Source organism: Mus musculus, chromosome 10 (genome assembly GCF_000001635.26).
Source record: "Mus musculus strain C57BL/6J chromosome 10, GRCm38.p6 C57BL/6J".
Lineage (NCBI taxonomy): Eukaryota > Metazoa > Chordata > Mammalia > Rodentia > Muridae > Mus > Mus musculus.
The window spans coordinates 80,642,332-80,664,052 of NC_000076.6; the positions used below are offsets into that span (position 1 = coordinate 80,642,332).

General features: G+C 53.0%; 1 protein-coding gene and 1 long non-coding RNA gene across 3 annotated transcripts; one reads left to right on the forward strand and one right to left on the reverse strand.

The window, feature by feature from the left end:
- Positions 1-291: 291 nt before the first annotated feature.
- Btbd2 (BTB (POZ) domain containing 2) lies at positions 292-14,163 on the reverse strand. 2 transcript variants are annotated; one of them, NM_145361.3, is made up of 9 exons: positions 13,799-14,163; positions 6,229-6,348; positions 5,374-5,530; positions 4,050-4,155; positions 3,009-3,206; positions 2,272-2,464; positions 1,931-2,018; positions 1,495-1,641; positions 292-1,360 (listed from the first exon to the last, which is right to left on the reverse strand). In NM_145361.3, the coding sequence occupies exons 1-9, from the start codon at positions 14,152-14,154 to the stop codon at positions 1,199-1,201; spliced, it is 1,527 nt and encodes a 508-aa protein (NP_663336.3). In that variant the 5' UTR covers positions 14,155-14,163; the 3' UTR covers positions 292-1,198. The 2 variants fall into 2 exon arrangements, with proteins under 2 accessions (NP_663336.3, NP_001366013.1); NM_001379084.1 differs by having other exon boundaries at positions 2,272-2,482.
- Gm51810 lies at positions 2,242-7,163 on the forward strand. The gene is made up of 2 exons (XR_003949020.1): positions 2,242-3,239; positions 5,336-7,163. It is a non-coding gene; the product is annotated as a predicted gene, 51810 (long non-coding RNA).
- Positions 14,164-21,721: the final 7,558 nt, after the last annotated feature.

The window sequence follows — 21,721 nt, forward strand, 5'->3', positions numbered from 1 at the left end:
TCCTGGCACTCTGTAGACCAGACTGGCCTCAAACTCAAGAGATCTGCCTGCCTCTGCCTCTCAAGTGCTGGGATTAAAGGCGTGAGCCACCACTGCCCAGCCAGGTGTCATGTACCCTAGGCTATCTGCTTCTTGGGGCCTAAGATGGCAGACCACATCTGGCTGGTAGCCAGCCTGGCTGCCTATTTGCTTTCTTGGTACTGCGAAGGTGTCCTCAGGGAACAGTGTGGGTGGCTGAGACGCCCGCCTCTCAGCCACCATGTAACACTCAGACAACATAGCACTCGATGATTCAAGGCAGATGTTTTCCTTTATTTAAAAAAAAAATCATTTGGGGACACAGTGTGGAGGGCACACCTCCCATGGCTTTGGGATGGGTTCTGGGCAGGAGGTCACTGGTACAGAAATATGAGGAAGTGGAACCCCAAACTGGAGACTGCGCCTTCTGGGACATCACTGGATGGGGTGATGTGGTGGCCTAGAGGGCCAGGGCTGTGGTATGTACAGGGGTGTTCTGTGGTACCCCCGGAGAGCCACATCAGGCCAGCTGGGTGCCCAGTGCATTTTGATGGGTCTGCAGGCTCAAGGCTGAGCTCTGCTGAGCACACCTGTGAGGAGTCTGTCCGCCTTGGGTGGACAGTGCTGACTGGGCACTTGCGCTGCTGTGAGAAGTAGGAACCACGGCCACATGTCACCTACCCTGGGGCAGAGCTCCCAGTGGCTCTGTGTACATGCCCAGCAGGCCAGGGCTTCAGGGGGCAGCAGTGCACGCAGGTCAGGACCTGGGACCTCCCAGGGAGCAGCGGAGAAGAAAAGGAACATGAAACCCAGACCACTGGCTGGAGGAGAGGCCCGGCGCGGGCTCCAGCTGAGTGTGGGCTTGTATGCATTGCAGTGTGCAGTTGAAGAGAACGGAGGAGCAGGGCAGCACCAGGGCTCGGAGCTGGCCTGCTGCCCTGAGCTTCAGGGACTGCGACCCACCACGCTCTGTCCATCCAAGGCTAGTCCCACTCTGTCCCCCAAGACTGAAGGATTGTCTCAACGGGGCCCAGCCCATGGCCTAACCACCTCCTCAGTGCCTTGGGACAGGCGGTCACACTTGTCACTGTGGACACAGGCAGCCCCTTCCATGATGATGTGGGAGGTGGTGGGGAGGGAGGCAGGCCTATGGCTGGCCAGGGTGACCTGGGTGGATGGCCTAGGTGTAGAAGATGACTTCAGGGATCTGCCCATCCTCCACAGATGTGCCGTTGTTGTTCCCAGCCGCGTAACAGAAGGTGAAGCAGGTCTTAGCCCCCGTGGTGGGAGACTCGTGGGTCACCTTGCGTAGACCTTTGGTGCCATAGTGAGAGTCTGGGCCCTGGAGGTGGGTGGGAGGCAGAGTGAGGTCAGGATGCCCAGGACTGTTACTACTAACAGAGAGGCACCCACAGCCCGAGCCCGCAGGGACCAGGAACAAGCCCTGGGTTGCAGTGCAGCGCCCCCCCCCCCCACCTTCAGCGTGGCACAGGCGGTGTAGTTCACATTGGGCAGGACCTCCACGGGCTCCTTGAACATAACACGGAAGGTGCTGGCAGAACCGTCGCAGCTGAAACCTGTGTCGTTCTGGCCAAGGACTGTGTTGCTGTCCGTGTGGATGATCTGGGGACAGAGGCTGCTCAGATGCCAGGGTCTGTGCTGGGCAAGCAGAGGCTACAGGGACTGATGAGGACGTGGCCTGGGTACTTGGGCATGCTCTCAAGATGGGTATGGCGGGGGCATGGCAAAAAAGCCTGATGGGACACGTGTGGGACCAGGGTGCATCGGAGGTCCAGCTGTGGCTGCCTTCGTATGGTATGCAGGGGATGGGACGGCACCAGGCTGTGGGTGTGGCCAGGAGGCAGGTTGGCTGCATGGCCAGGGACCTTCGAGGAAGGGGCTGGTGACCTACCTGGATGTTCACTTGGTAGTCAGTAGGCCCGTGAATAGATCCATAGAGCCCAAAACCCACCACAAAAATGCGCTTGTTGACCGAGAACCTGCAGAAGGAATTGAGTGGAACAATGTCCTGAGCCCATAAAGTTGAGCAGCTACAATGGCCATGGAGCAACCTGGAGCTGTGGGGACGTCACATTGCCCATTCTGGACCAAAGCCTCATCTAACGCATGCGCAGTTCCTGCTGCCCACTCCGTTCCCACCTACCTCCCCCATGCGCAGTTTCTGCTGCGCACAAGGGTCTCACCTACCCCCCCCCCCCCGCGCCCGCCCCCACCAAACTGCCAAGCTCTCACCTGATGCGGTCACTGGTGCCGCTGTAGCCCCAGCGGCTCTCCACCTGCTGGAACCGGTTAATGCTACACTCCTTGCCCCGCAGGCAACACCGGGGCCGGTCGATGAACTCCACACGCGGCTTGGGGTTGACAGTAAAATGTAGGAAGAGGCTGACCACCTCCCGGTCCACCAGGATGCCTGACTGTGCCGGGCCTGCGGGCAGAGGGCTGGCTGACAGCAGGAAGGGAAGGCAGACTCAGGACCTGGCCTCAGGGTGGGGTATCTCATTGTCAGGACCTGGCTAAGTAGAGGGGTGCCTCCTTCCTGGGACCCACCACAATATCTTTCTGCCTGGCATTTTGGGCTGGTAGACTCCCACATGTGTGAGTCTCTCTAGACCTCTGCCGTAGAACACCCTTGCTTTATACTGGGTAGAACTTGTACCCTGCCTGTCCATGCACAGGCTCCTAGGCCGAAGCGGGTTACTTCACAGCCAGTCTCATCGCGCCGCAGCTTCCTAAAGCCTTTCCAGGGCCGACCCCAAACCTATGCATGTTGGGCAACTCATCTACCAACGGAGTCCCAGCCCAAAGCTGAATCCTGAGTGGCTGATAAGACACGGCCTGCCCATCCCCCATGTCTGGAGACCCCAGAGTCTCAGGCAGTATCCTCAAGCCATAGCCTGATGGGTGTGGGTCAGAGGCGCTGGTGGGCAGGCGGGGCTGTGGGAGCAGTGGCCGCCATTCAAGTCTGTTACCTGCGGCAAACTCCTCGATGGTCATCAGGGGGAATCGGATGAGACTCAGGGCCTTGCCCAGCACCTTCCTCTTGTTCTCGGGTGTCACCTGAAGCTGCTGCCGTTGACACTCAGCCTCAGACCAGCGCACGACTGCATTGAAGAGCCGAACCTCACGAATGCCCAGGGTATCCCGCTCCAGCACTGCCACCAGCGTGTCTGTGGTAGAGAGAGGCTGTGAACCCCGGGCTTGTAAGGGCCATGTGCAGACACGCCCCACATGGGATCCACCTTAGAGCCAGGGCTCCGCAATCACAGTCCTCTGTCGATGTTTGTCAATGATGTTTTATTGGCACATGGCCCTCCCTAAGCACCGTCGCCCTTCCTTCCTTCCTTCCTTCCTTCCTTCCTTCCTTCCTTCCTTCCTCCCTCCCTCCCTCCCTCCCTCCCTCCCTCCCTCCCTCCCTCCCTCCCAGTTTCATGGAGTTCAGACTGGCCTGGAAATCACTGTGTAGCCAAGGTAGCACTGAGCCCGGCCCTCCTGCCTGACCTCTGGGTGTGGGGATGATGGGCTTGCAAGTGCCAGTCAAGCACGCCACCAAGTCAGCTGAGTCCCAGGAAGGTCTGTAACTCACAGCAATCCTCCTGCCTCAGCCTCTTGAGTACTGGGATCACAGGTGTGCATCCCAATATCCTGTAACTATTTACTCTGGTTCTGACCCAGGAACAATGTAGTAGCTTTTCAGAAACTATCTTGCCTATAAAGCCATTAGCAAGAGCCACAAGGGCCTTTTAAAGGCATCTGCAGATGGTACCATAGAGGGCCAGGTAGTCTCCCTAGGCAGGTATCACAGTGATCCCAGAATAGGAGGGTAAGTCCTCAGACACAGGCCAAGGCCTGCTACCAAGTCCACTGTGTCTGTGCCACCCAGGTCCACTATGTCACGTCACTCAGGAGGTGGATTTCCTGTCACCTTCAAATCAGAATCTACAACCTGACCCAAGCCCTGCCCTTTCCCATCCTGTGCAAGCCTCACACTGGCATGCGCTGAACTCACTCACCCAGGTCAATGTCAGTGAAGCCCTCGGCAGCAATGGCGTCCGCTGTGTTCTTGTCTATACTCTCCAGGCACAGGCTGGCCAGCTGGGGCTCATCGAAGAGCCGTGCCTAGAGAGAGCAGAGGTCAGCACCGTCACCACATGCACTACCAGTCTGCCCAGCATGGAGCCATGGGTATCTGACACCCTAGCACAAGGAGGCTGAGGCAGGGGGATGGAGGGCATCAGGAGACCACTGCAGAAACAAGGCTTTGAGCATCCAGCAGGTGACAATGGTGTCACCAAGCCTGGGATGTGAGGCCACCCCCAGAACTTAGCTCTAAAAGAGAAAGCTCAAGGATTCCTCTTGCATCCACACACATCAGAAATGGAAGCCACAGAAGAGCCTGGGAGACAGCTCAGGAGAGGATCCTGTACACACTTAAGTACCTGGCTAGAGGCCAGCGACATAGCACAGTGGGTAAAGGTGCTTGCCGCCAAGCCTGAGTTCCATCTTGAGGACTCCAATGGTAGGGACAGAACTTCATGCAAAAATGTCCTCTGCGCCAGGCGGTGGTGGCGCACGCCTTTAATCCCAGCACTCGGGAGGCAGAGGCAGGCGGATTTCTGAGGTCGAGACCAGCCTGATCTACAAAGTGAGTGCCAGAACAGCCAGGGCTACACAGAGAAACCCTGTCTCGAAAAAAAAATGTCCTCTGCCCAGCACATGGGCCTGAGCCACACCCACGCTCACACACATAGTAGTAAACACAGGTAGCCTAGTTTGCACTCCAGGGCAGGCAGAGGGCTGAGGTTAGTGCAGAGGAGCTGGCTCAGATCCCAGCCCATGGTTTGGTGGCTCATAGCCACTCGGAACTCCAGCATGAGAGAAGGCCGGTGTCTTCTGGAGATACATGCACACACACATGCACAAAATGAAAAACTAAAGCAAAGGCCCAGGGCATGAGAGTGGCGTGGTGAGCACACCTTTAATCTAAGCACTGGGGAGGCAGAGGCAGGAGGAGCTGTGAGTTCAGGCTAATCCAGTCTATGTAGTGAGTTCCAGGGCTATACAGTGAGACCCCATCTCCAAAACTAAAACAACAACAAAAAGAAAAAAGAAAGAAGGAAAAAAGAAAGGAATGGAGAGAAGAGGAGAGGAGAGGAGAGGAGAGGAGAGGAGAGGAGAGGAGAGGAGAGGAGAGGAGAGGAGAGGAGAGGAGAGGAGAGGAGAGATAACCAGCAGCTGGGGACAGGTGGCAGCCTCCAGCCTCAGTGTGGTCACACAGGTACCTATGTGCCCCACGCAGAGTCTGGAAGCTGCTGTATCCTCCCAGAGCACACCCACCTGTGTGAGCAGCATGAAGGCATTGTCAGCCCGCAGGTGCTTCTTCAGGAACTCCACACAGTGGGCCTCGAGCGCGGGCACTGCGTACTTCTTGGCCGTGTACAGTGTGGTCATCACTGTCTCTGGCCCGATCTGCACTTCATCTGAGTACAGGAACCTGCAGGAGACACAGACTGTGACAGAGTGACCACCACAGCCACTCCGCTTGACCAGGCACCACAGGTTTGCAAAGCACTGTTCAGGAACCTCCTAGAGTTGGCATCTGTCGTCTGTTGTCTGCTGACCTGGGGATGCCCCTTGGTAAGGCCAGGCTGTCACCCAGGAGATGCCTACGCGCAGGCCGCCCTGAGCTAACAAAGGCTGAGTGTAGGCACTCATGGGTAAATCGCAGGCTGATGGACCTCAGGCCCCAGTGGGGACAGCATGGTTATCTACACCACACTGGTCACGGGCTAGGTGGGCACCAGCCCTTGGATTCCATCTCAGCACCACAGCTTAAGCATGGCACATAGCACGTTTGACATTTTTGGATACAGGCTATTTCAAAACAACAAAGTTAAAAGTGTTCTTGTAAAAGATTAAAAACAATGTGTGTATGTGCACTGTGTAAAGAGTGTGGCCTGAAGAGCCAGAGGGTGTCGAACCCCCGGAACTGGACTTGGTGGGGCCTGAGTGCTGGGACACTGCCATCTCTCCCATAAAGTACTCCAAGAAGCCGTGAGGTTAAAAACTCTGTCTCTTCTCCAGGAAAGCTCTAGCACCCTGCCCTGGGTGGGCTCTACAGGCATCTCTAGGTGTTTGTCTGTCTTTCCTCACTCTACTACCCACCACGGTCAGAAACACTTGGACACGTACTTGAGCAGCGCCAGGAAGGCAGCAGGTTCCACATCAGGCAGCTCAATCTCGGTGGACGTGGTAGCCATCCCACCATTGAACATGGCGTCAAAGACAGCGCTTCCCACAGCTAGCACAAACCTACGTAAGAAGAGAGGGTATCTGTCCATTAGTCCTGCTGGTGGACTCTACCCCACCTAGGCCAGCCAGTGTCCCCTGCCACACCTGCCTACAGAGACTCCTGCCAACCCTGGCAGAGGCCTTTCCAGACCTCGGGTCCTTCTAGGAGGGAACCGGAAAGAAGGCTGTAGAGCGGCCAGCATGAGGGGCAGCCTATACTTCTTTATGTGCGTCTCCCTCCTACCCCTCCCTCAGCCCTTTTGCTCACTGGTGTGCACTAGCACCCTCTCAGGAACTTGTGTCCTCCCAACCACCCCCACTCCCTTCCCCACCCTCATTTCTCTAGGCCTTGGCGACAAGCTTGGGGACCTGATTCTCACCATGGGGAAGCAGACAAAACCCCAGTGCCTAGACAGCCTAGGTCAGAGGCCACAAGCTCAGGGAGGGTGCTAAAGCTTGGGGGACAGCGGGGCCTGTGGTGCTGTGAGGAAATGAGAAGCAATGGGGTCATGTGACTGCCGTGACCACTCCAGCTGGTGCAGTGTAGATGGGCCGAGGCATGATGGATGGTGATGGTGGCCAGCCTCAAGACCCCCAGTGACTTGGCTCAGGACACAGCTCGCGTTCTAAGAGAAGACAATGATCACAGGGCCAGCCCAGAGCCCTGTCATGCATGAGTGTGGAAATGCCTGTTGAGTTCATAAGAATAAGCTTGCTCTGTGAATATGTGCCCCACCCAGTTGTCCCCACGGTGACAGGGTGGTTCTGAGTAGCCTCTCCAGCTGGACACCCTGGCTAGGCAGATGGCCCCATGCACCATGGGTAAGGCAGAGCCATATCAGAACCCCCTGCACAAGGTGGACAAGGCCATGTAACCCTCCACGGAACCTAGGATCCATCATCTACCCTCTTAGGAGGTTCCTCCTGCCGAGAGGCCGGCCACTACTGGCTCACTCTCACGGAGGACGCCAGGATCAGACAAGGCAGTCACTCCCATCCCCTAGGTAGCAAGCAAGTGCACCCAGGAAGCAGGGGTCTAACCGCATGGTGGGAATCTTCAGGAGGGAAACATGAAAAGTCACAAAGACAGAGCTAAGAGCTGGCAGGAGATGTTCTATTTCCTCAGTTATTCAGGAGCCAAAGCAGGAGTTCCAGGCAACTGGGCAAGTCAATGAGACCTTATCTCATTGACTAGAGAAACCCTGAGAAAAGAAAAGCAGCACCCGGCCGTGGTAGCGCACACCTTTAATCCCAGCACTCGGGAGGCAGAGGCAGGCGGATTTCTGAGTTCGAGGCCACCCTGGTCTACAGAGTGAGTTCTAGGACAGTCAGGGCTACACAGAGAAACCCTGTCTGGAAAAATCAAAAAAAAAAAAAAAAAAAAAAAAAAAAAAAGAAAGAAAAAGAAAAGACTATTGGGTCAGGGGTGGAGCCCTGCCTAGAATCCCCCAATGAGGGGGCTGGGGGCGTGGTCATGGTGGAGCCCTGCCTAGAATCCCCCAGTGAGGGGCTGGGGGCGTGGTTCAGCATTATAGCACCCATGTAGTATGTGTATGCCTGTAGATTTCACTACTATCACTATAAAATCAAAGTGGAGATGGCTGAGGACAAACTGAGGCAGATACTGGATTGTGCGGCCACAAGCTATTGGGCATCAGGAAGCAGAGTTGGGACAGCCAAAAAGGACCCACCTGGGAGCCTTGGGAAGTGTCCCAACGGTGGAAAGACACATCTTAGTCACGACCCTCCAGCCTCCCAGCTCCTGTCCCCATCCCAGTCCCTGTGTGAGGGCTGGGCAACCTGATTGTTCGGCACGGCATCTCCCAGGCCCACGCAGTGATAAGCCAGGAATAACCTGCCTCTCTGCCTGTGCCTCTTTCTGGTTAGGGAGCACCTAGTCCCTGCAGGGAAGCCTCCACACTCCCACGCAGAGCCTAAAGCAGACGCCTAGCCACGCAGCGGCTCTCAACAGCACTGGCCACCTGGCCTTCTGTGATTCTCAGCAATGAGGTGAGGTGGCCCGTTCCAGGGGCTGCCCAGGACACCACCTCCACCCTCCTGTAGATACCCAGGAACACACATGCATGACAAACAGTTCCTCGAATGTGGTCAGACACAGTGTGTTCCACCTACACACTGGAGCACCACACAGCCATGAACAGAAACAAGGCTACTCACATGGCCCAGAAGGGGAACCAGAGACTGGGGAGGACTCCATAGTTAGCCTTGGGCAGATGGCAAGTGCTGGACAGTGGTATGGCCTGCACTGTGTCAGTGGATTTGGTCTCAGTGAGCTGTGCTCAAGTCAACTGAAATGATGAACAGGGACTGGACAGATGGTTCAGTGGTTATGACCACACACCACTCTGCAAAGAACGCAGCATAGCTCACAGCCAGCTCCAGGGACCCGATGCCTAGACAGGTGAACGCATGAACACATACCCACAACATGAGCACAGGCCTGAACACAAGCGCATATATACACACATACACAAAGACACATGTGCACACACACAATTAAATCTTTTGTTCTTGCTTTTTGAGACAGGGTTTCTCTGTGTAACTCTATACTTATTTTGTAGACCAGGCTAGCCTGAAACTCACAGATATCCTCCTGCCTCTGCCTTCTAAGAGTGTCGTGATCACAAGTCCCAAGGTCTTACTGAAGGGGCCAGCTTTGCTGTGAAAGGGTTGCTCCAGGCCTGCGTCCCCATCACGAGTTTTTGGGGACAAATGACCAGCCTCCCATCCCACAGGTGCACGGAGAGACACTGTCTGATGGCTGGAGAGGGGAGAAAGGCTCCAGGGGTGGAGAGGGTGTGCGTTCAAATCCCTATTACACGGGTAAAAAGCCATGTATGGGAAAGGAGTGGGGCCCACACCTTTAACCCCAGCACTCGAAGGCAGAGGCAGGCAGGGTTCTGAGTGTTGCACCCAGGCTAGTCTACACAGTGAAATCCTGTCTCAGAAGACAAAACTTATGCAGCTCAGGCTAAACTCAAACTTATGATTGTCCTGACACATCTTCCAAAATGTCAGAAGGACAGGTATTGAAAACAGAGACAATTTATTATTTATTTTAAAGAGATATACTGTGTAGCCCTGGTTAGTCTGGAACTTGCTATGTAGACCAGGCTGGCCTTGAACTCACAGAGAGGTATCTGCCTCTGCCTCCTGAGTGTGCAGGGATTAAAGGTGTGGCCCACCATGCCCAGCTATGAAGAGGAGTTTTGTTTTTGTTTTTGTTTTTGTTTTGGTTTTGGTTTTTCGAGACAGGGTTTCTCTGTGTAGCCCTGGCTGAAGAGGAGTTTAAGAGAATACAATGAACGATGTTTTTCCCAGTTGTCATGAACTCCTAAGAAACTATAGTAAATGAGCAAGGTGTGGAGGCATACATCTGTCAGCCCAGGCCCCAGGAGCCCAAGGCAGAGAACTGTGGTTAGCTGGAGGCCAGCTTGGGCTTTGTAGCAAGACCCAGTCTCAAAACCAAACAAAAGCATACCAAGGTAGTGGGTAGTGTGGTAGGTGGGGTGAGTGCTTAGCAGACACAGGCCCTGGGCTCCAGCCTCAGCTCAGTTAGACAGGACAGACAACTAGGGAAGCCATGTGTCCCAAAAAAGGACAGCCTGCAAAACTGTGGATCTGCCCACAAGGAGGCGTGCAGAGCGGTGGCTTCAGAGGGGGACCCTGAAGGGCACTCTGAGGAGCCACGCACTCCGCACCCCAAGGCCCACTGCTCCCAAGTGGACCCAGGTGGCTTCAGAAGCCATGTAGCAGGCAGTGTGGGAGCTGTAGCCATCTTGGAAAATGCTGGTGGGTGGGCGGCTCCTCAGAAGCTATCGGAAGGGCAGGGCACGGAGGGCAGGCCTGTCACTCCAGTACGCAGGAGGACCAGGCTGGGTCCTGCAAGAGTTTCCATACAGCCTGAGCTCCTGGAGAGTTCCAGGCCAGCATGTCTCAAAAACAACAGCAAAACCATTAGAACATGTACTGGGGATGCACACACACACAACACACACAGGTTTTTGCTACTATTTCACTTGAACAAAACTTCGTATTGAAGGTCCTCCTGCCTATGGCTACAGCCGAGTCCAACAGTAGCTAAGGAGACTATATAGCTGCTCAAAACATTTTCTTTAAGACTGGGGCTCGAACCCAGGAGTACTCCACCACTGAGCTACATCCAACCCTAGCTGAAAGCTCTTAATGTCTGGTCCTTTCAATGAATTTGCGGGCCAGGTCAGTACTGGGGTCCACCACGAGTGCTCTCTACTTTGTCTACTGAGACAGGGTCTTTCATTGAACCCCTAGGTTGTTCCAAGGACCCCTTATCTTCTTAGTTGTCTGTCCAGCTTTTCTGTCAGTGCAAACTTTATCTAGTTATCTGTCTTCTCAATTCCTGCTTTGTTTTGTAGACAGAGACTCATGTAGCCCAGGCTGGCCTCTAACTCACTATGTAGCCAAAGATAAATCTTTGCTCCTTTTGCCTCAGCCTCCCTCCCACAGGCTGGGTGACAGGCACACACCAATCAGCTTGTCTCACTGCTTCTGAGTGGCCTCAGGTGTCACAGAGCTTTTCTTCAGTGTCAGTCCAGGTACCCAGACAAAGTAGGGGCCTGGCACCCCTCTGCCCTGAAAAGCTCCTTGTCATCTGTGACCTTGATGGAGCATGGCCAGGAGTCCCGCAGAAGCCTTTACTCTGAATCATCCATCACTCTGACTACAGTAGCTCTGTCTGCTTCTGTGGTCACACAGTGGTCAGAAACCACAGGGATCCAGAGACTCCGGGTATGCCTTAGGAGAGAGCTCGGCTACCTGCGCACCCCCTTAGGTTCTTCCTCAGGACCCAAAACAAGGAAAGCATCAGCGTGAGGCATGCATAGGTCCTGCAGGCCAGCTTCCGGAACCCAGGTCTGTTCAGGCCACATGAGGCTGCTGGACATCCTCCCAGACCCCATTACACAGATGGTTGTGAGCCACCATGTGGTTGCTGGGAATTGAACTCAAGACCTCAGGAAGAGAAGTCAGTGCTTTAAACTGCTGAGCCAGCTCTCCAGCCCCCAGGAGGAGCTGTTCTTTAATCTTTAGTCTTTCTTTTAAGTTCTGGGCCTGTGAGTGCAAGTGCCCTCAGGGACCAGAGGTTTCAGAACCCTGAGAACCAGAGCTACAAGCTGCTTTAAGGCATGCAATGTGGCCGCTGAGAGCTGAATCCAAAGGTCCTCAGCAAGAGCAGCAAACCCTCTTCAGCACAGAGCCACTCTCCAGCTGCCTTAAAACAATCTTACTTTTCAGCGCTGGACATTGAACCAGATTGGCATGTGTCCGCACTCAGCCATTCACTGGGGGTTCCCAAGCCATGCCCTCAGCCTTCAGTTTCCTTGTATAGCTTTCTTTAATCTTTAATTTTTTTTTAAATATTTTTATTACTACGTATTTTCCTCAATTACATTTAGAATGCTATCCCAAAAGTCCCCCATACCCGCCCTCTTTCTTTAGTTTTTGAGACAGGGTGGCATTAAGTATCCCTGGCTGTTCTGGAACTTGCTATTGGCCATGCTAGTTTTGAACTCACAGAGATCCACTTGCCTCTGTTTCCCAAGTGCTGGGACTAAAGGCCTGTGCCACCACACCTGAGTCTTTATAGTTTCTCTGACAGAATCTCCCTAGGCTACCCAGACTGATGTAGAGTTTGCAGTCCTCCTGCCTCAGCCAAGAAGTAACTGAGTTCATGTCTGGGTCACCACACACGTTGCTCCTGGATTCTACACTGACAGTCAACCCTGAGCTACATGGTTGGTGGGTGGCAGCCAGGCCCAGGGAGTTATGGCCCTTCCCCACAGCTACCTTCTGACTCGTCTGTGTTGAACCCTGAGAGACTGTTACAAGCACAATACAGAGGCAACACATTCGAGCAGTCCCAGATGGGGTTATCTAAATGAGTCCAGTTCACAGGTAGGGAAACTAAGGCCCAGAGAGCTCAGAAGAAGGAAGGACCTGAAGGGTCTTTCTGGTGCCTTCCAACAAGTCAGGCAGCCGACCCCTTAGCAACCCTCCACAGCACCACTAAGAAACCTCAGCCACTTGGAAGCCAAGTCCTCCACTGCCCACCGTACCACCTGTGAAGCCCCCCCCCCCCAACTCTCCACAAGCTGTAAAGGGGCTACAACATCCCCATTCTTCTTGCTCCGGCCCCCACCTGAGTGAGAGACCTCTGAGTCAACACTTCCCCTCACCTCTGCCCCTCCAGCAAGAGACCACTTCTCTCTTTCCCAGAGGGCTACACACACACACCCACGTCCACATTCCCCATTCCTGCCATCAAGCTGGACAAGCTACCCCACATGGTCATAAAGGTCATGTGCCAAGAACCGCACTGGCAGGCGGTACACGCTACCACAGCTTGCACAGAACTCGCAAAAGGCCTCAATCCTTTCTGAGGCTGTGCCAGACCCTTGCCCACTCCCAAAGAGCTCAACTCATCGTGGCCATGGTGAGGTCTGGGGGTGATGGCTCAGACAGGCTGGAAGCCCAGTGCTGGAGGAACAAGAGGCAAGGGTCTCTGATGGGGCCAGTAGGTTAGATGGTGTGAGGTGTGAACATGGGGTAAGAAGGGGATCTAAGGGGTCATGGGTGGGGACGGAGGGGGCCCTAGAACTGGATAAGCTGGAGGAATGTTGGGGTGACTAATGGATTCAGAGAGCAGAGAGGATCCAGGATAGAACGGAGCAGAACCTAAGGATAAAATGAAATGGCCCTAGAACCAGGTTCAAGGCAGGCAGGACCCAACAGAACCTCCAGGTTCCCATGTTTAGGAAGTACACTGTGGGGGAAGGGGGTTGTGGGAACCAGGTTCAGGTGAAGGGGTCAGGAATCCTAAGGTAAGAGCCTGAGGCTCCAGATTCAGGGTCCAGGGGTGGTGAAAGGTCTGGGTGGGGTGTAGAGTCTGAGGTACATGATCCTGGGTGGAATGCAGATTCTTGGGGTGCAGGGTTCTAGGATGCAAGGTCTGGGGTGCAATATCTAGGAATAAAGAATCTGGGTGCAGTCCAGGCTCTTGGGATTAGGGTTGGGATGAAGGGTTCAAGCAGACTGCAAGGTCTGACTGCAGGATTTGGGATGCAGGATCCTGGGATGCAGGGCCTGGATAGGGGTGCAGGTCTGAGGTGCAGTCTTGGGTGGAGTTCAAGGTCTTGAGTGCAGGGTTCTAAGGTGCTGGTTCATGGGGTGCGGGGTCCAGGTGAAGTGCAGGATCCGGGTGGGGGAACAGAATGGGGGGGTGCAGGCTCTGAGTGGACTACGGGGTTTAGAGTGTGCGGGGTCCAGGTGGAGTGCATGGTCTGTGATGAACGGTCCCGGGTAGGGCGCAGGGTTTCAGGGTGCTGGTTCCTGGGGTGCAGGGTCTGGGTGGGGTTCAGGGTCTGGGGATGCAGGGTCTGGGGTTGCAGGGTCCGGGCGCGTCCCGGCGGCCCACCTGTGCGCGGGGACGCGCTGCGAGCTGAGCCCCTTGCCCACCAGGAAGTGCACGTCGCACAGCACCTCGTTGTTGAAGAGGAAGGCGAAGCGCTCCTGCACCGTGGGCTTGGTGGCCTGCCAGTTGTACACGGGCTCGCGCAGCAGCGCGCCTGGGCCCGCGTCGTCGCGCTCGTCGCCCACGGCCTGCGCGTCAGTCCCGGGCCCAGGCGGCGGGGACGGGGGCGGCGGAGGCACCGGGGCGCAGGCAGCGGCGTTGCTGGGGGCGGCGGCCGCGTTAGCACTGGGACCCAGGCTGCCCGCGCCGGCCCCGACCCCCGGCGGGCAAGACGCGCGCCCGCTGCCGCCCGCCGCCATCTTGTCGCTGCGGCGCGGGGGCGGAGCCACGGAGGGCGTGGTCATGGGGCGGGGCGTTTGAGAGGAGGAAGGGAGGGGCGGGGCTAAAGAGAGCCGAGACCTGAGAGGGGCGAGGGGAGGAGACAAAAAGGGAGGAGCCAACGGGAGGACGGGAAGGGGGAAGAAAGGGCAAGGCTAGGGAGGAGGATGGATTGGAAAGGGAAACGGGGAGGGAGAGAGGGAGGGAGGGAGGAGAGGAAGATGGAGAAGCGATTGTGAGCGTAGAGAGGAGGGGAGGGAGGATGGGCGTGGCAGGGCTAGGCCCAGGATTGGTGAGACAAGGAAGAGGAGGGCCCCGAAATGCCAGAGGAGGAAGGAGAAGGGGAAACAGAGGAAAAAGGGACCGAGAGAAATGAGAGGGAGAAATGGATACTGGGACAGAGAGGAGGGCAACAGGAGGGGTTGAATGGGAGGAAAGAGAAGGATGTGGTAACGGGGGAGGAGCAGAGACAGGAGGTAGGGGAGGTAGTCCGGGCCATGGAGGCGCAGGCCATCCCTGGATTCGAGCAAGGGCAGGAGGAGAAGGATGAGGAGAGGCAGGGAAGGCATGGAGAGGTAAAGGACAGACAGAGGAAAGAAGCAGGAAAGACAGCATGGGGAGGGGAGGGGAGGGGAGGGGAGGAGGAGGAGGAGATCACACAGTGGAGGAAAGAGGCCCAGACTTGAGGTGAAGGGGCGTGGTGCATCTGAGCACCCCGGGGCTAGAGGGCGGGGCCACAGGGTCTAGATGGAAGCCGACAGAGGAATAGGGATGGAGGGAAAAAGGAAGAAGGACAGGCCTTTGAAGATGGTGAATGCGGGAAGGTTAGGAGAAACGGAGAGGAACAGAAGGAAGTGAGGATGTTGAGGTCTCAGGCCCTTGATCCCACCCACACAATGCTCCTGAGCCCCTGAACCTAGCCAATCCCGGCTCTGCCTTAGGCTGTAGGACATTAAGAACCCAAACTAGCTGGGCAGTGATGGCGCGCTCCTTTAATCCCAGCACTTTGGAGGCAGAGGCAGGCGAATTTCTGAGCTCTAGGCCAGTCTGGTCTACAGAGTGAGTTCCAGGACAGCCTACACAGAGAAACTCTGTCTCAAAAAAAAAAAAATAATAATAATAATAATAATAATAACCATAATAAAAAGAGCCCAAACTAGACTGTGAACCCAGAAAGGGAAAGAAGTGGAGTGAGGGGTAAGGTACAAAGAGGAGGAGAGGACAGGCCAGGCCTGAGGAAGGAGAGACTGGAGGAGGGGCAGGAATTACTATGTATCTGGGCATGGTGGGCAACACCTGCCATCCTAGCACTGGGAGCCTGAGGCAGGAGGATCACAAATTCAAAGGTGGACAAAGCTACTCAGGGAGGCAGAAGGGGAAGAGAGGAAGGAGGGCAAGCTTTGTTTCCACAGGTTAATTAACAGGGACTGACTGGCTTAGTCCTGAGTCTCACGAATCTCATCTGGAAACAGGCTCAGCAGAGGGACCAATAAAAGTGAAGAAAGAATCCTAGCACGAGGATAAACCATCCAAACAGATTTCAACAGCCTGGATCAGGCCTTGCCTGCAAGCCGCAATAGCTCAGGGCCTTTTGTCCTGACAGCTAATAAATGTCTTTACTGTTCTGGGCAAGTCTGCTCTGTTTTTCTGTTATTTGTAGCCAAAGGCTGGGAGTTGAGGCAGCTCTCCTAGGCCGCCATCTTTAAACACCTGCCATTAGGGACTTTGCTCTTGAAGTGCTTATGACAAGCCTGATTTGATCACTGGGACAGTCAGGGGGTTCACAGCCAGTTAGCAGTGGACAGGAAAGGATTGTAAACGGAATGTCCTAGTACACACATGGTGGCAGCATTAGATGCATGCTTGTAAATTCTGCCCAGAGTGTGGTGATACATGCCTTTAGTTCCAGCACTTGCAGGCAGAGACGTAGGCAGACCTCTGTGAGTATGACGTCAGCCTGGTCTACATAGCAAGCTCCAGGACAGCGAGGGTTACACGCACGCGCATGAACACACACACACACACACACACACACACACACACACACACACTCACACACACAGAGGTCCTGCGATCCCGGGGGACATCTTTGGAAACCTAGAATCCCCACTTCATGAGGCGGGCAAGATGCTCCATATGTGAACACAGATTGAAACTGAACAATTGGACAGACAGACCTGACATTAGGACAAGTAACCTTCTTAAGACAGTATTCAAAGAGAAAAACACAAACGTAATAGGCCACAGAAAGCACAGGATGCATGGGCAGGAAAATGTCTAGGCCGTTAGCCCACTTCAAACAGCAGCCTGATTCTGTGACCCCGGAACATTCCTTTTATGCTCGTTCCTCCTCCCTTTAAAGAACCTTTGTGTTTCTTCCTTATTTTTAGGGTGCAGACTTTGATCATCTGTGGAAGAGATGGGTGTGGAACTCAAGGCAGAGCTAAATTCTAGCCAGAGCTCCACCCCTGACCATGCCCCACATCCGCTCCTCATTGGGGGATTCTAGGCAGGGCTCCACCCCTGAGGTGCATCACTAATAGGAATCATTATACCTCTGCTCTTTTCACAGAAGGTGTCTCTCTGTAGGCTCAGAGCAAACCTCTCACTTTCCCATGTGGCAGAATTTCAGGCTTCATTGCCCACCACTTTTTTTGGTTTGTTTCGTCGTTGTTTTTTTGAGACAAGGGTTTACAGCCCCCTGGCTGTCCTTGAACAACCTCTGTAGCCCAGGCTGGCCTGGAATTCAAAGATCCTCTTGCCTCTGCCTCCCTAGCGCTGTGATTACAGGCAGCACGCCTTTAATTAAAGACCACCACCTCCTCCAGGCCATTGCCAACGTCTTTAAAGGGTGTTTGTGAATTCCAGAGTCTTCTCTTCTATCCTGTAATCAGCCCAACTCATGGCCGCTAGAGGGAGCACTACACCAACGTGCTCTCTGCTTTCCCGGGTTTTAGTTTTGCTTTTTTATAAATAAACTTTATTATATATTTTAAATACTTACAAATAAATTAAAACCTTACATACCAAAATTAAGCAGACGGAACGAAGTCTGTACAACTCTACAAGTAGGACAGTATAGAGTCAGAGCAGGCATTCGGATCGGAAGCTGCAGAGCTTCTTTGTGTTAGAATTACACGATCAGTGTGGAATTCGTTTTAATGCATTCATTTAACACAGAAAACAAAACATCCATGATAGAATAGAATTAGAAAAACAATTAGTCTTTTGGTTTTGGTTTTGGTTTTCGAGACAGGGTTTCTCTGTGCAGTCCTGGCTGTCCTGGAACTCGCTCTGTAGACCAGGCTGACCTCAAACTCAGAAATCCGCCTGCTTCTGCCTCCCAAGTGCTGGGATTACAGGTATGTGCCACCGCTACCTGGCCGAAAAACAATTAGTCTTATATCATTTTTTTTCTTCTCACTCAGGCCCTGCTCTCACAGACCTTGCTCACTCTGGCCCAAAGATTTATTTATTTATTATATGTAAGTACACTGTAGCTGTCTTCAGACACACCAGAAGAGGGCATCAGATCTCATTACAGATGGTTGTGAGCCACCATGTGGTTGCTGGGATTTGAACTCAGGACCTCTGGAAGAGCAGTCGGTGTTCTTAACCACTGAGCCATCTCTCCAGCCCCCCAAAATCTCAGGTAGCCCCAATAATCCAAGGATTCACTATGCAGCCAACATGACCTCCACACCCACATCCTCCTAGTCCTACCTCCCACAGGTGGACTGACAGGCACTGTCACTGTACCAGATTCTTGTTTCATTTCTTTTTAAAAATTCATGCCTGACGGCACTTGGGAGGCAGAGACAGGAGGATTTCTGAATTTGAGGCCAGCCTGGTCTACAAAGTGAGTTCCAGGACAGCCAGGACTATACAGAGAAACCCTGTCTCAAAAAAACAAAATAAATAAATAAATAAATCGTGTGATCCCAGGTGCTCTTGCAGAGAACCTGGGTTCAACTCCAAGCACCCATGGGTGGCTCTCCTGTTCCTCCAGCTCCAGGGGACCCCACTCTTCTCTGGCCTCCTCAGACACCAAGCCAAACAACCAAAGCACATAAAATTAAGGAGTGAAAAAATCAGTAATTCTTTCTAAGGATTTTACTTATTTACATCGTAGCTGTCTTCAGACACACCACAGAGGGACTCAGATCCCATTACAGATGGTTGAGAGCCACCATGTGGTTGCTGGGAATTGAACTCAGGTGCTCTGGAAGAGCAGCCACTGCTGAGCCATCTCTCTAGCTCAAAATCAATATTTTTAAAATATTTAGTTAGTTAGTTATTTCGTTTTTTTGAGACAGGGTTTCTCTGTGTAGCCCTGGCTGTCCTGGAATTCACTCTGTAGACCAGACTGACCTTGAACTCAGAAATCTGCCTGCCTCTGCCTCCCAAGTGCTGGGATTGAAGGCGTGTGCCTCCATTGCCCAGCTCAAAATCGATAATGTTAAAAAAGTCAATAAAGTGAAAAAGAGTATAGAAAGACACGAAGGGAGATGTGAGTCCATGGCTCAGAGGTGAGGTCTTCATCTGCCATCGGCATATTCTAACACTGCAAACAAAAGCTTACAAACTCATGTGTTGTCTGTTGTCACCTTAAACCCCAGGAGCCTAGCAACTAAAATTAAGATTTTGGAAAAGAAAATACTTTTTCTCCAGCCAAGGCATAGTGATGTCTGCCTGTTACCAGGAAGGCCAGGGTGAGACTTGAGGGATGCAAGCTGAGAGACCCTGCTGGAGCTGCCGGCCCCCATTTCCTTAGCTGCCTCATTCTGTTTTAGATTCCTCCCTTCCCCCAACTGCTACAGCGCCCCCTTGTGCCATGTGAACGCTATGCTGGTTGTTCTTGAGGTGATCTGTGCCCCTCAGGTGTTAAATATTATTGCTGGTCTCCAGCTTCTGCATGCCAGGGAATTGCCCAGTTGGATCACCCACACATGCCTCTCAGACATTAGAATATTCCAGAACATTCCAGAAGCACGGCCGAGACTCTAGGAAATCTCCTCAGTGAGACATGCATTGGTGCTTGAACTGAAAAGAAGACTCATGTCTCTTCCTGACCCTCCAGTAGCCTCTGTCTTGCCAGAAGAGAGGGGTCTGGGCCAGTGCCTAGAAATGTTTGGTTGCGACATGGCATGGGATTCTTTCTTTCTCCTTCTTTTCTTTTCTTTTTAAGGTAGTCTTCATGATTCTTCATGGTTTTTTTTTTTTCTGATTTATTTATTTATTATTATATGTAAGTACACTGTAGCTGTCTTCAGACACACCAGAAGAGGGCATCAGATCTCATTACAGATGGTTGTGAGCCACCATGTGGTTGCTGGGAATTGAACTCAGGACCTCTGGAAGAGCAGTCAGTGCTCTTAACCACTGAGCCATCACGCCAGCCTGGGACTTTATTTTTCTTTTTAGAAAATATCTGTCTGGGGCTGGTGAGATGGCTCAGTGGGTTAGAGCACCCGACTGCTCTTCCGAAGGTCCAGAGTTCAAATCCCAGCAACCACATGGTGGCTCACAACCATCCGTAACAAGATCTGACTCCCTCTTCTGGAGTGTCTGAAGACAGCTACAGTGTACTTACATATAATAAATAAATAAATCTTAAAAAAAAAAAAAAAAAAAAAAAAAAAAAGAAAATATCTGTCTGTCTGTCTGCCTGTCTGCCTATCTGTTTATTTATATAAAGACTGGGTTTCTCAGTATAGCCCTGCCTGCCCTGGAACTCATTCTGTAAACCAGACTAGCTTTGAACTCAGAGGCCCCCTCTGCCTCTTAAATATGGGATTAAAGCAGCACTTCCTGACCACACACAAATGTGACAATGACATAAAAGGACAACTTGTGGAGCCACACATGCTGGGTGCTGAGCCACACCCCTAGAATTGAACTCCGAATGTGAGCCTCAGGGTCAGCTCCAATGCCCACTGTGCCATCTTGCTAGGCACTCTCCACTGACTCCTTTAAGAAGCACACTTATGTCTTATTTATTCGTATGTACACGAGGAGGCCAGGAGGAGGCTGTGGATGCCCTGGAGCTGGGTGACATGTCCCTGTGGCAAGCTGTCCAGTGTGGCCTCACAGAGATATCCTTTCCTCTAGCTCTCTTATGTACTGGGATTAAAGGTGTGCACCACCACTGCCCAGTGGCTTTTGCTTGTTTGTTTAAAATTTTTAAAAAGATTATGTGTGCTGGGCGTGGTGGCGCATGCCTTTAATCCCAGCACTCGGGAGGCAGAGGCAGCCAGATTTCTGAGTTCGAGGCCAGCCTGGTCTACAGAGTGAGTTCCAGGACAGCCAGGGCTACACAGAGAAACCCTGTCTTGAAAAAACAAAAAACAACAACAACAAAAAAAATTGTGTGTGTGTGTGCTGTAGCTGTCTTCAGACACACCAGAAGCAGGCATTAGATCCCATTACAGATGGTTGCGAGCCACCATGTGGTTGCTGGGAATTAAACCCAGGACCTCTGGAAGAGCAGCCACTGCTCTTAACTGCTGAGCCACCCCTCCAATCCTATTTAAAAATTTTAAAATGTTTTGCCTTCATTTTTGTCTGTGTGCAGTGCCCAACTTGGCTGACGAGGGCATCTGATCCCCCGAGCCTGGATTTACACACGGTTGTGTGCCACCATGAGGGTGTTGAGAATAAAACCTTGGTCCTCTGTAAGAGTAGCCAGTACTCTAACCGTTGAACTATCTCCCCAGCTCCGGATATTTGCTTACTAGGGGGTACCTCAGAGATGGAGTCAGGAGTGACCACCACTGGTCTCCAGCATCTACTTTCCCCTGGTTCCTTTGTTTAAGCCCCTGCAGCCCCACCTGCAGCCCTGGGGGCCTTCTCTCCCATCTATCTTTCTCTCTTACAGCCTGATGCCTCTGAACCCCTCCCTCCTGTGATCTTCATTACCACCAGAACCCCAGACTCCTGTCCCTTCTGCCCCCAGTTTCCTTTTGGTGACTGAAGACTAATTATACTCTGCTCATTAGCTCTGCTGTTAACTCCCATGACCCCCCATTGCCTGAAGCCTGCAGGCAGACTGGGTCTACAAGCTTGTGATTTACAGGCTGTGACTTGCACTGTCGACAGACCATCCTGCCTTTCAGTTCTTCTTGCAAGACTCCACCCTCCACTTTCTTCCTGGGGCCCTCAGCCTTTCTGAGCCCCAGAACACTTCCCTAACTACCTACTTACTCTTTCCACTCTGATCTCCATCCACAGCCTCTGTCACTGAAGCAGTTTTAGTCATCACAGGAGAATCTTCCTCTGGTGGCCTCCATGAACACCATGTTGCCAGTCATGACCATTTGTCACCTCTCCTAAAATATCAGTTTGTCTCATTGATTGCACTATGAGTGTCTTTGGTCTGTCATGTGACATTTATCTATTTACTGACCAGTGCAGGCGTTTGAACATGTTTGTGTATTTCAGGCAGGTGCCGGGGACATCAGAGAACAACCTTGGTTGTTCTTGCTTATCTTCCCCCTTGCTCCAGGCAGGACCTCTTTGTCATTTGATACTGTGTCAGGTTGGCTGATC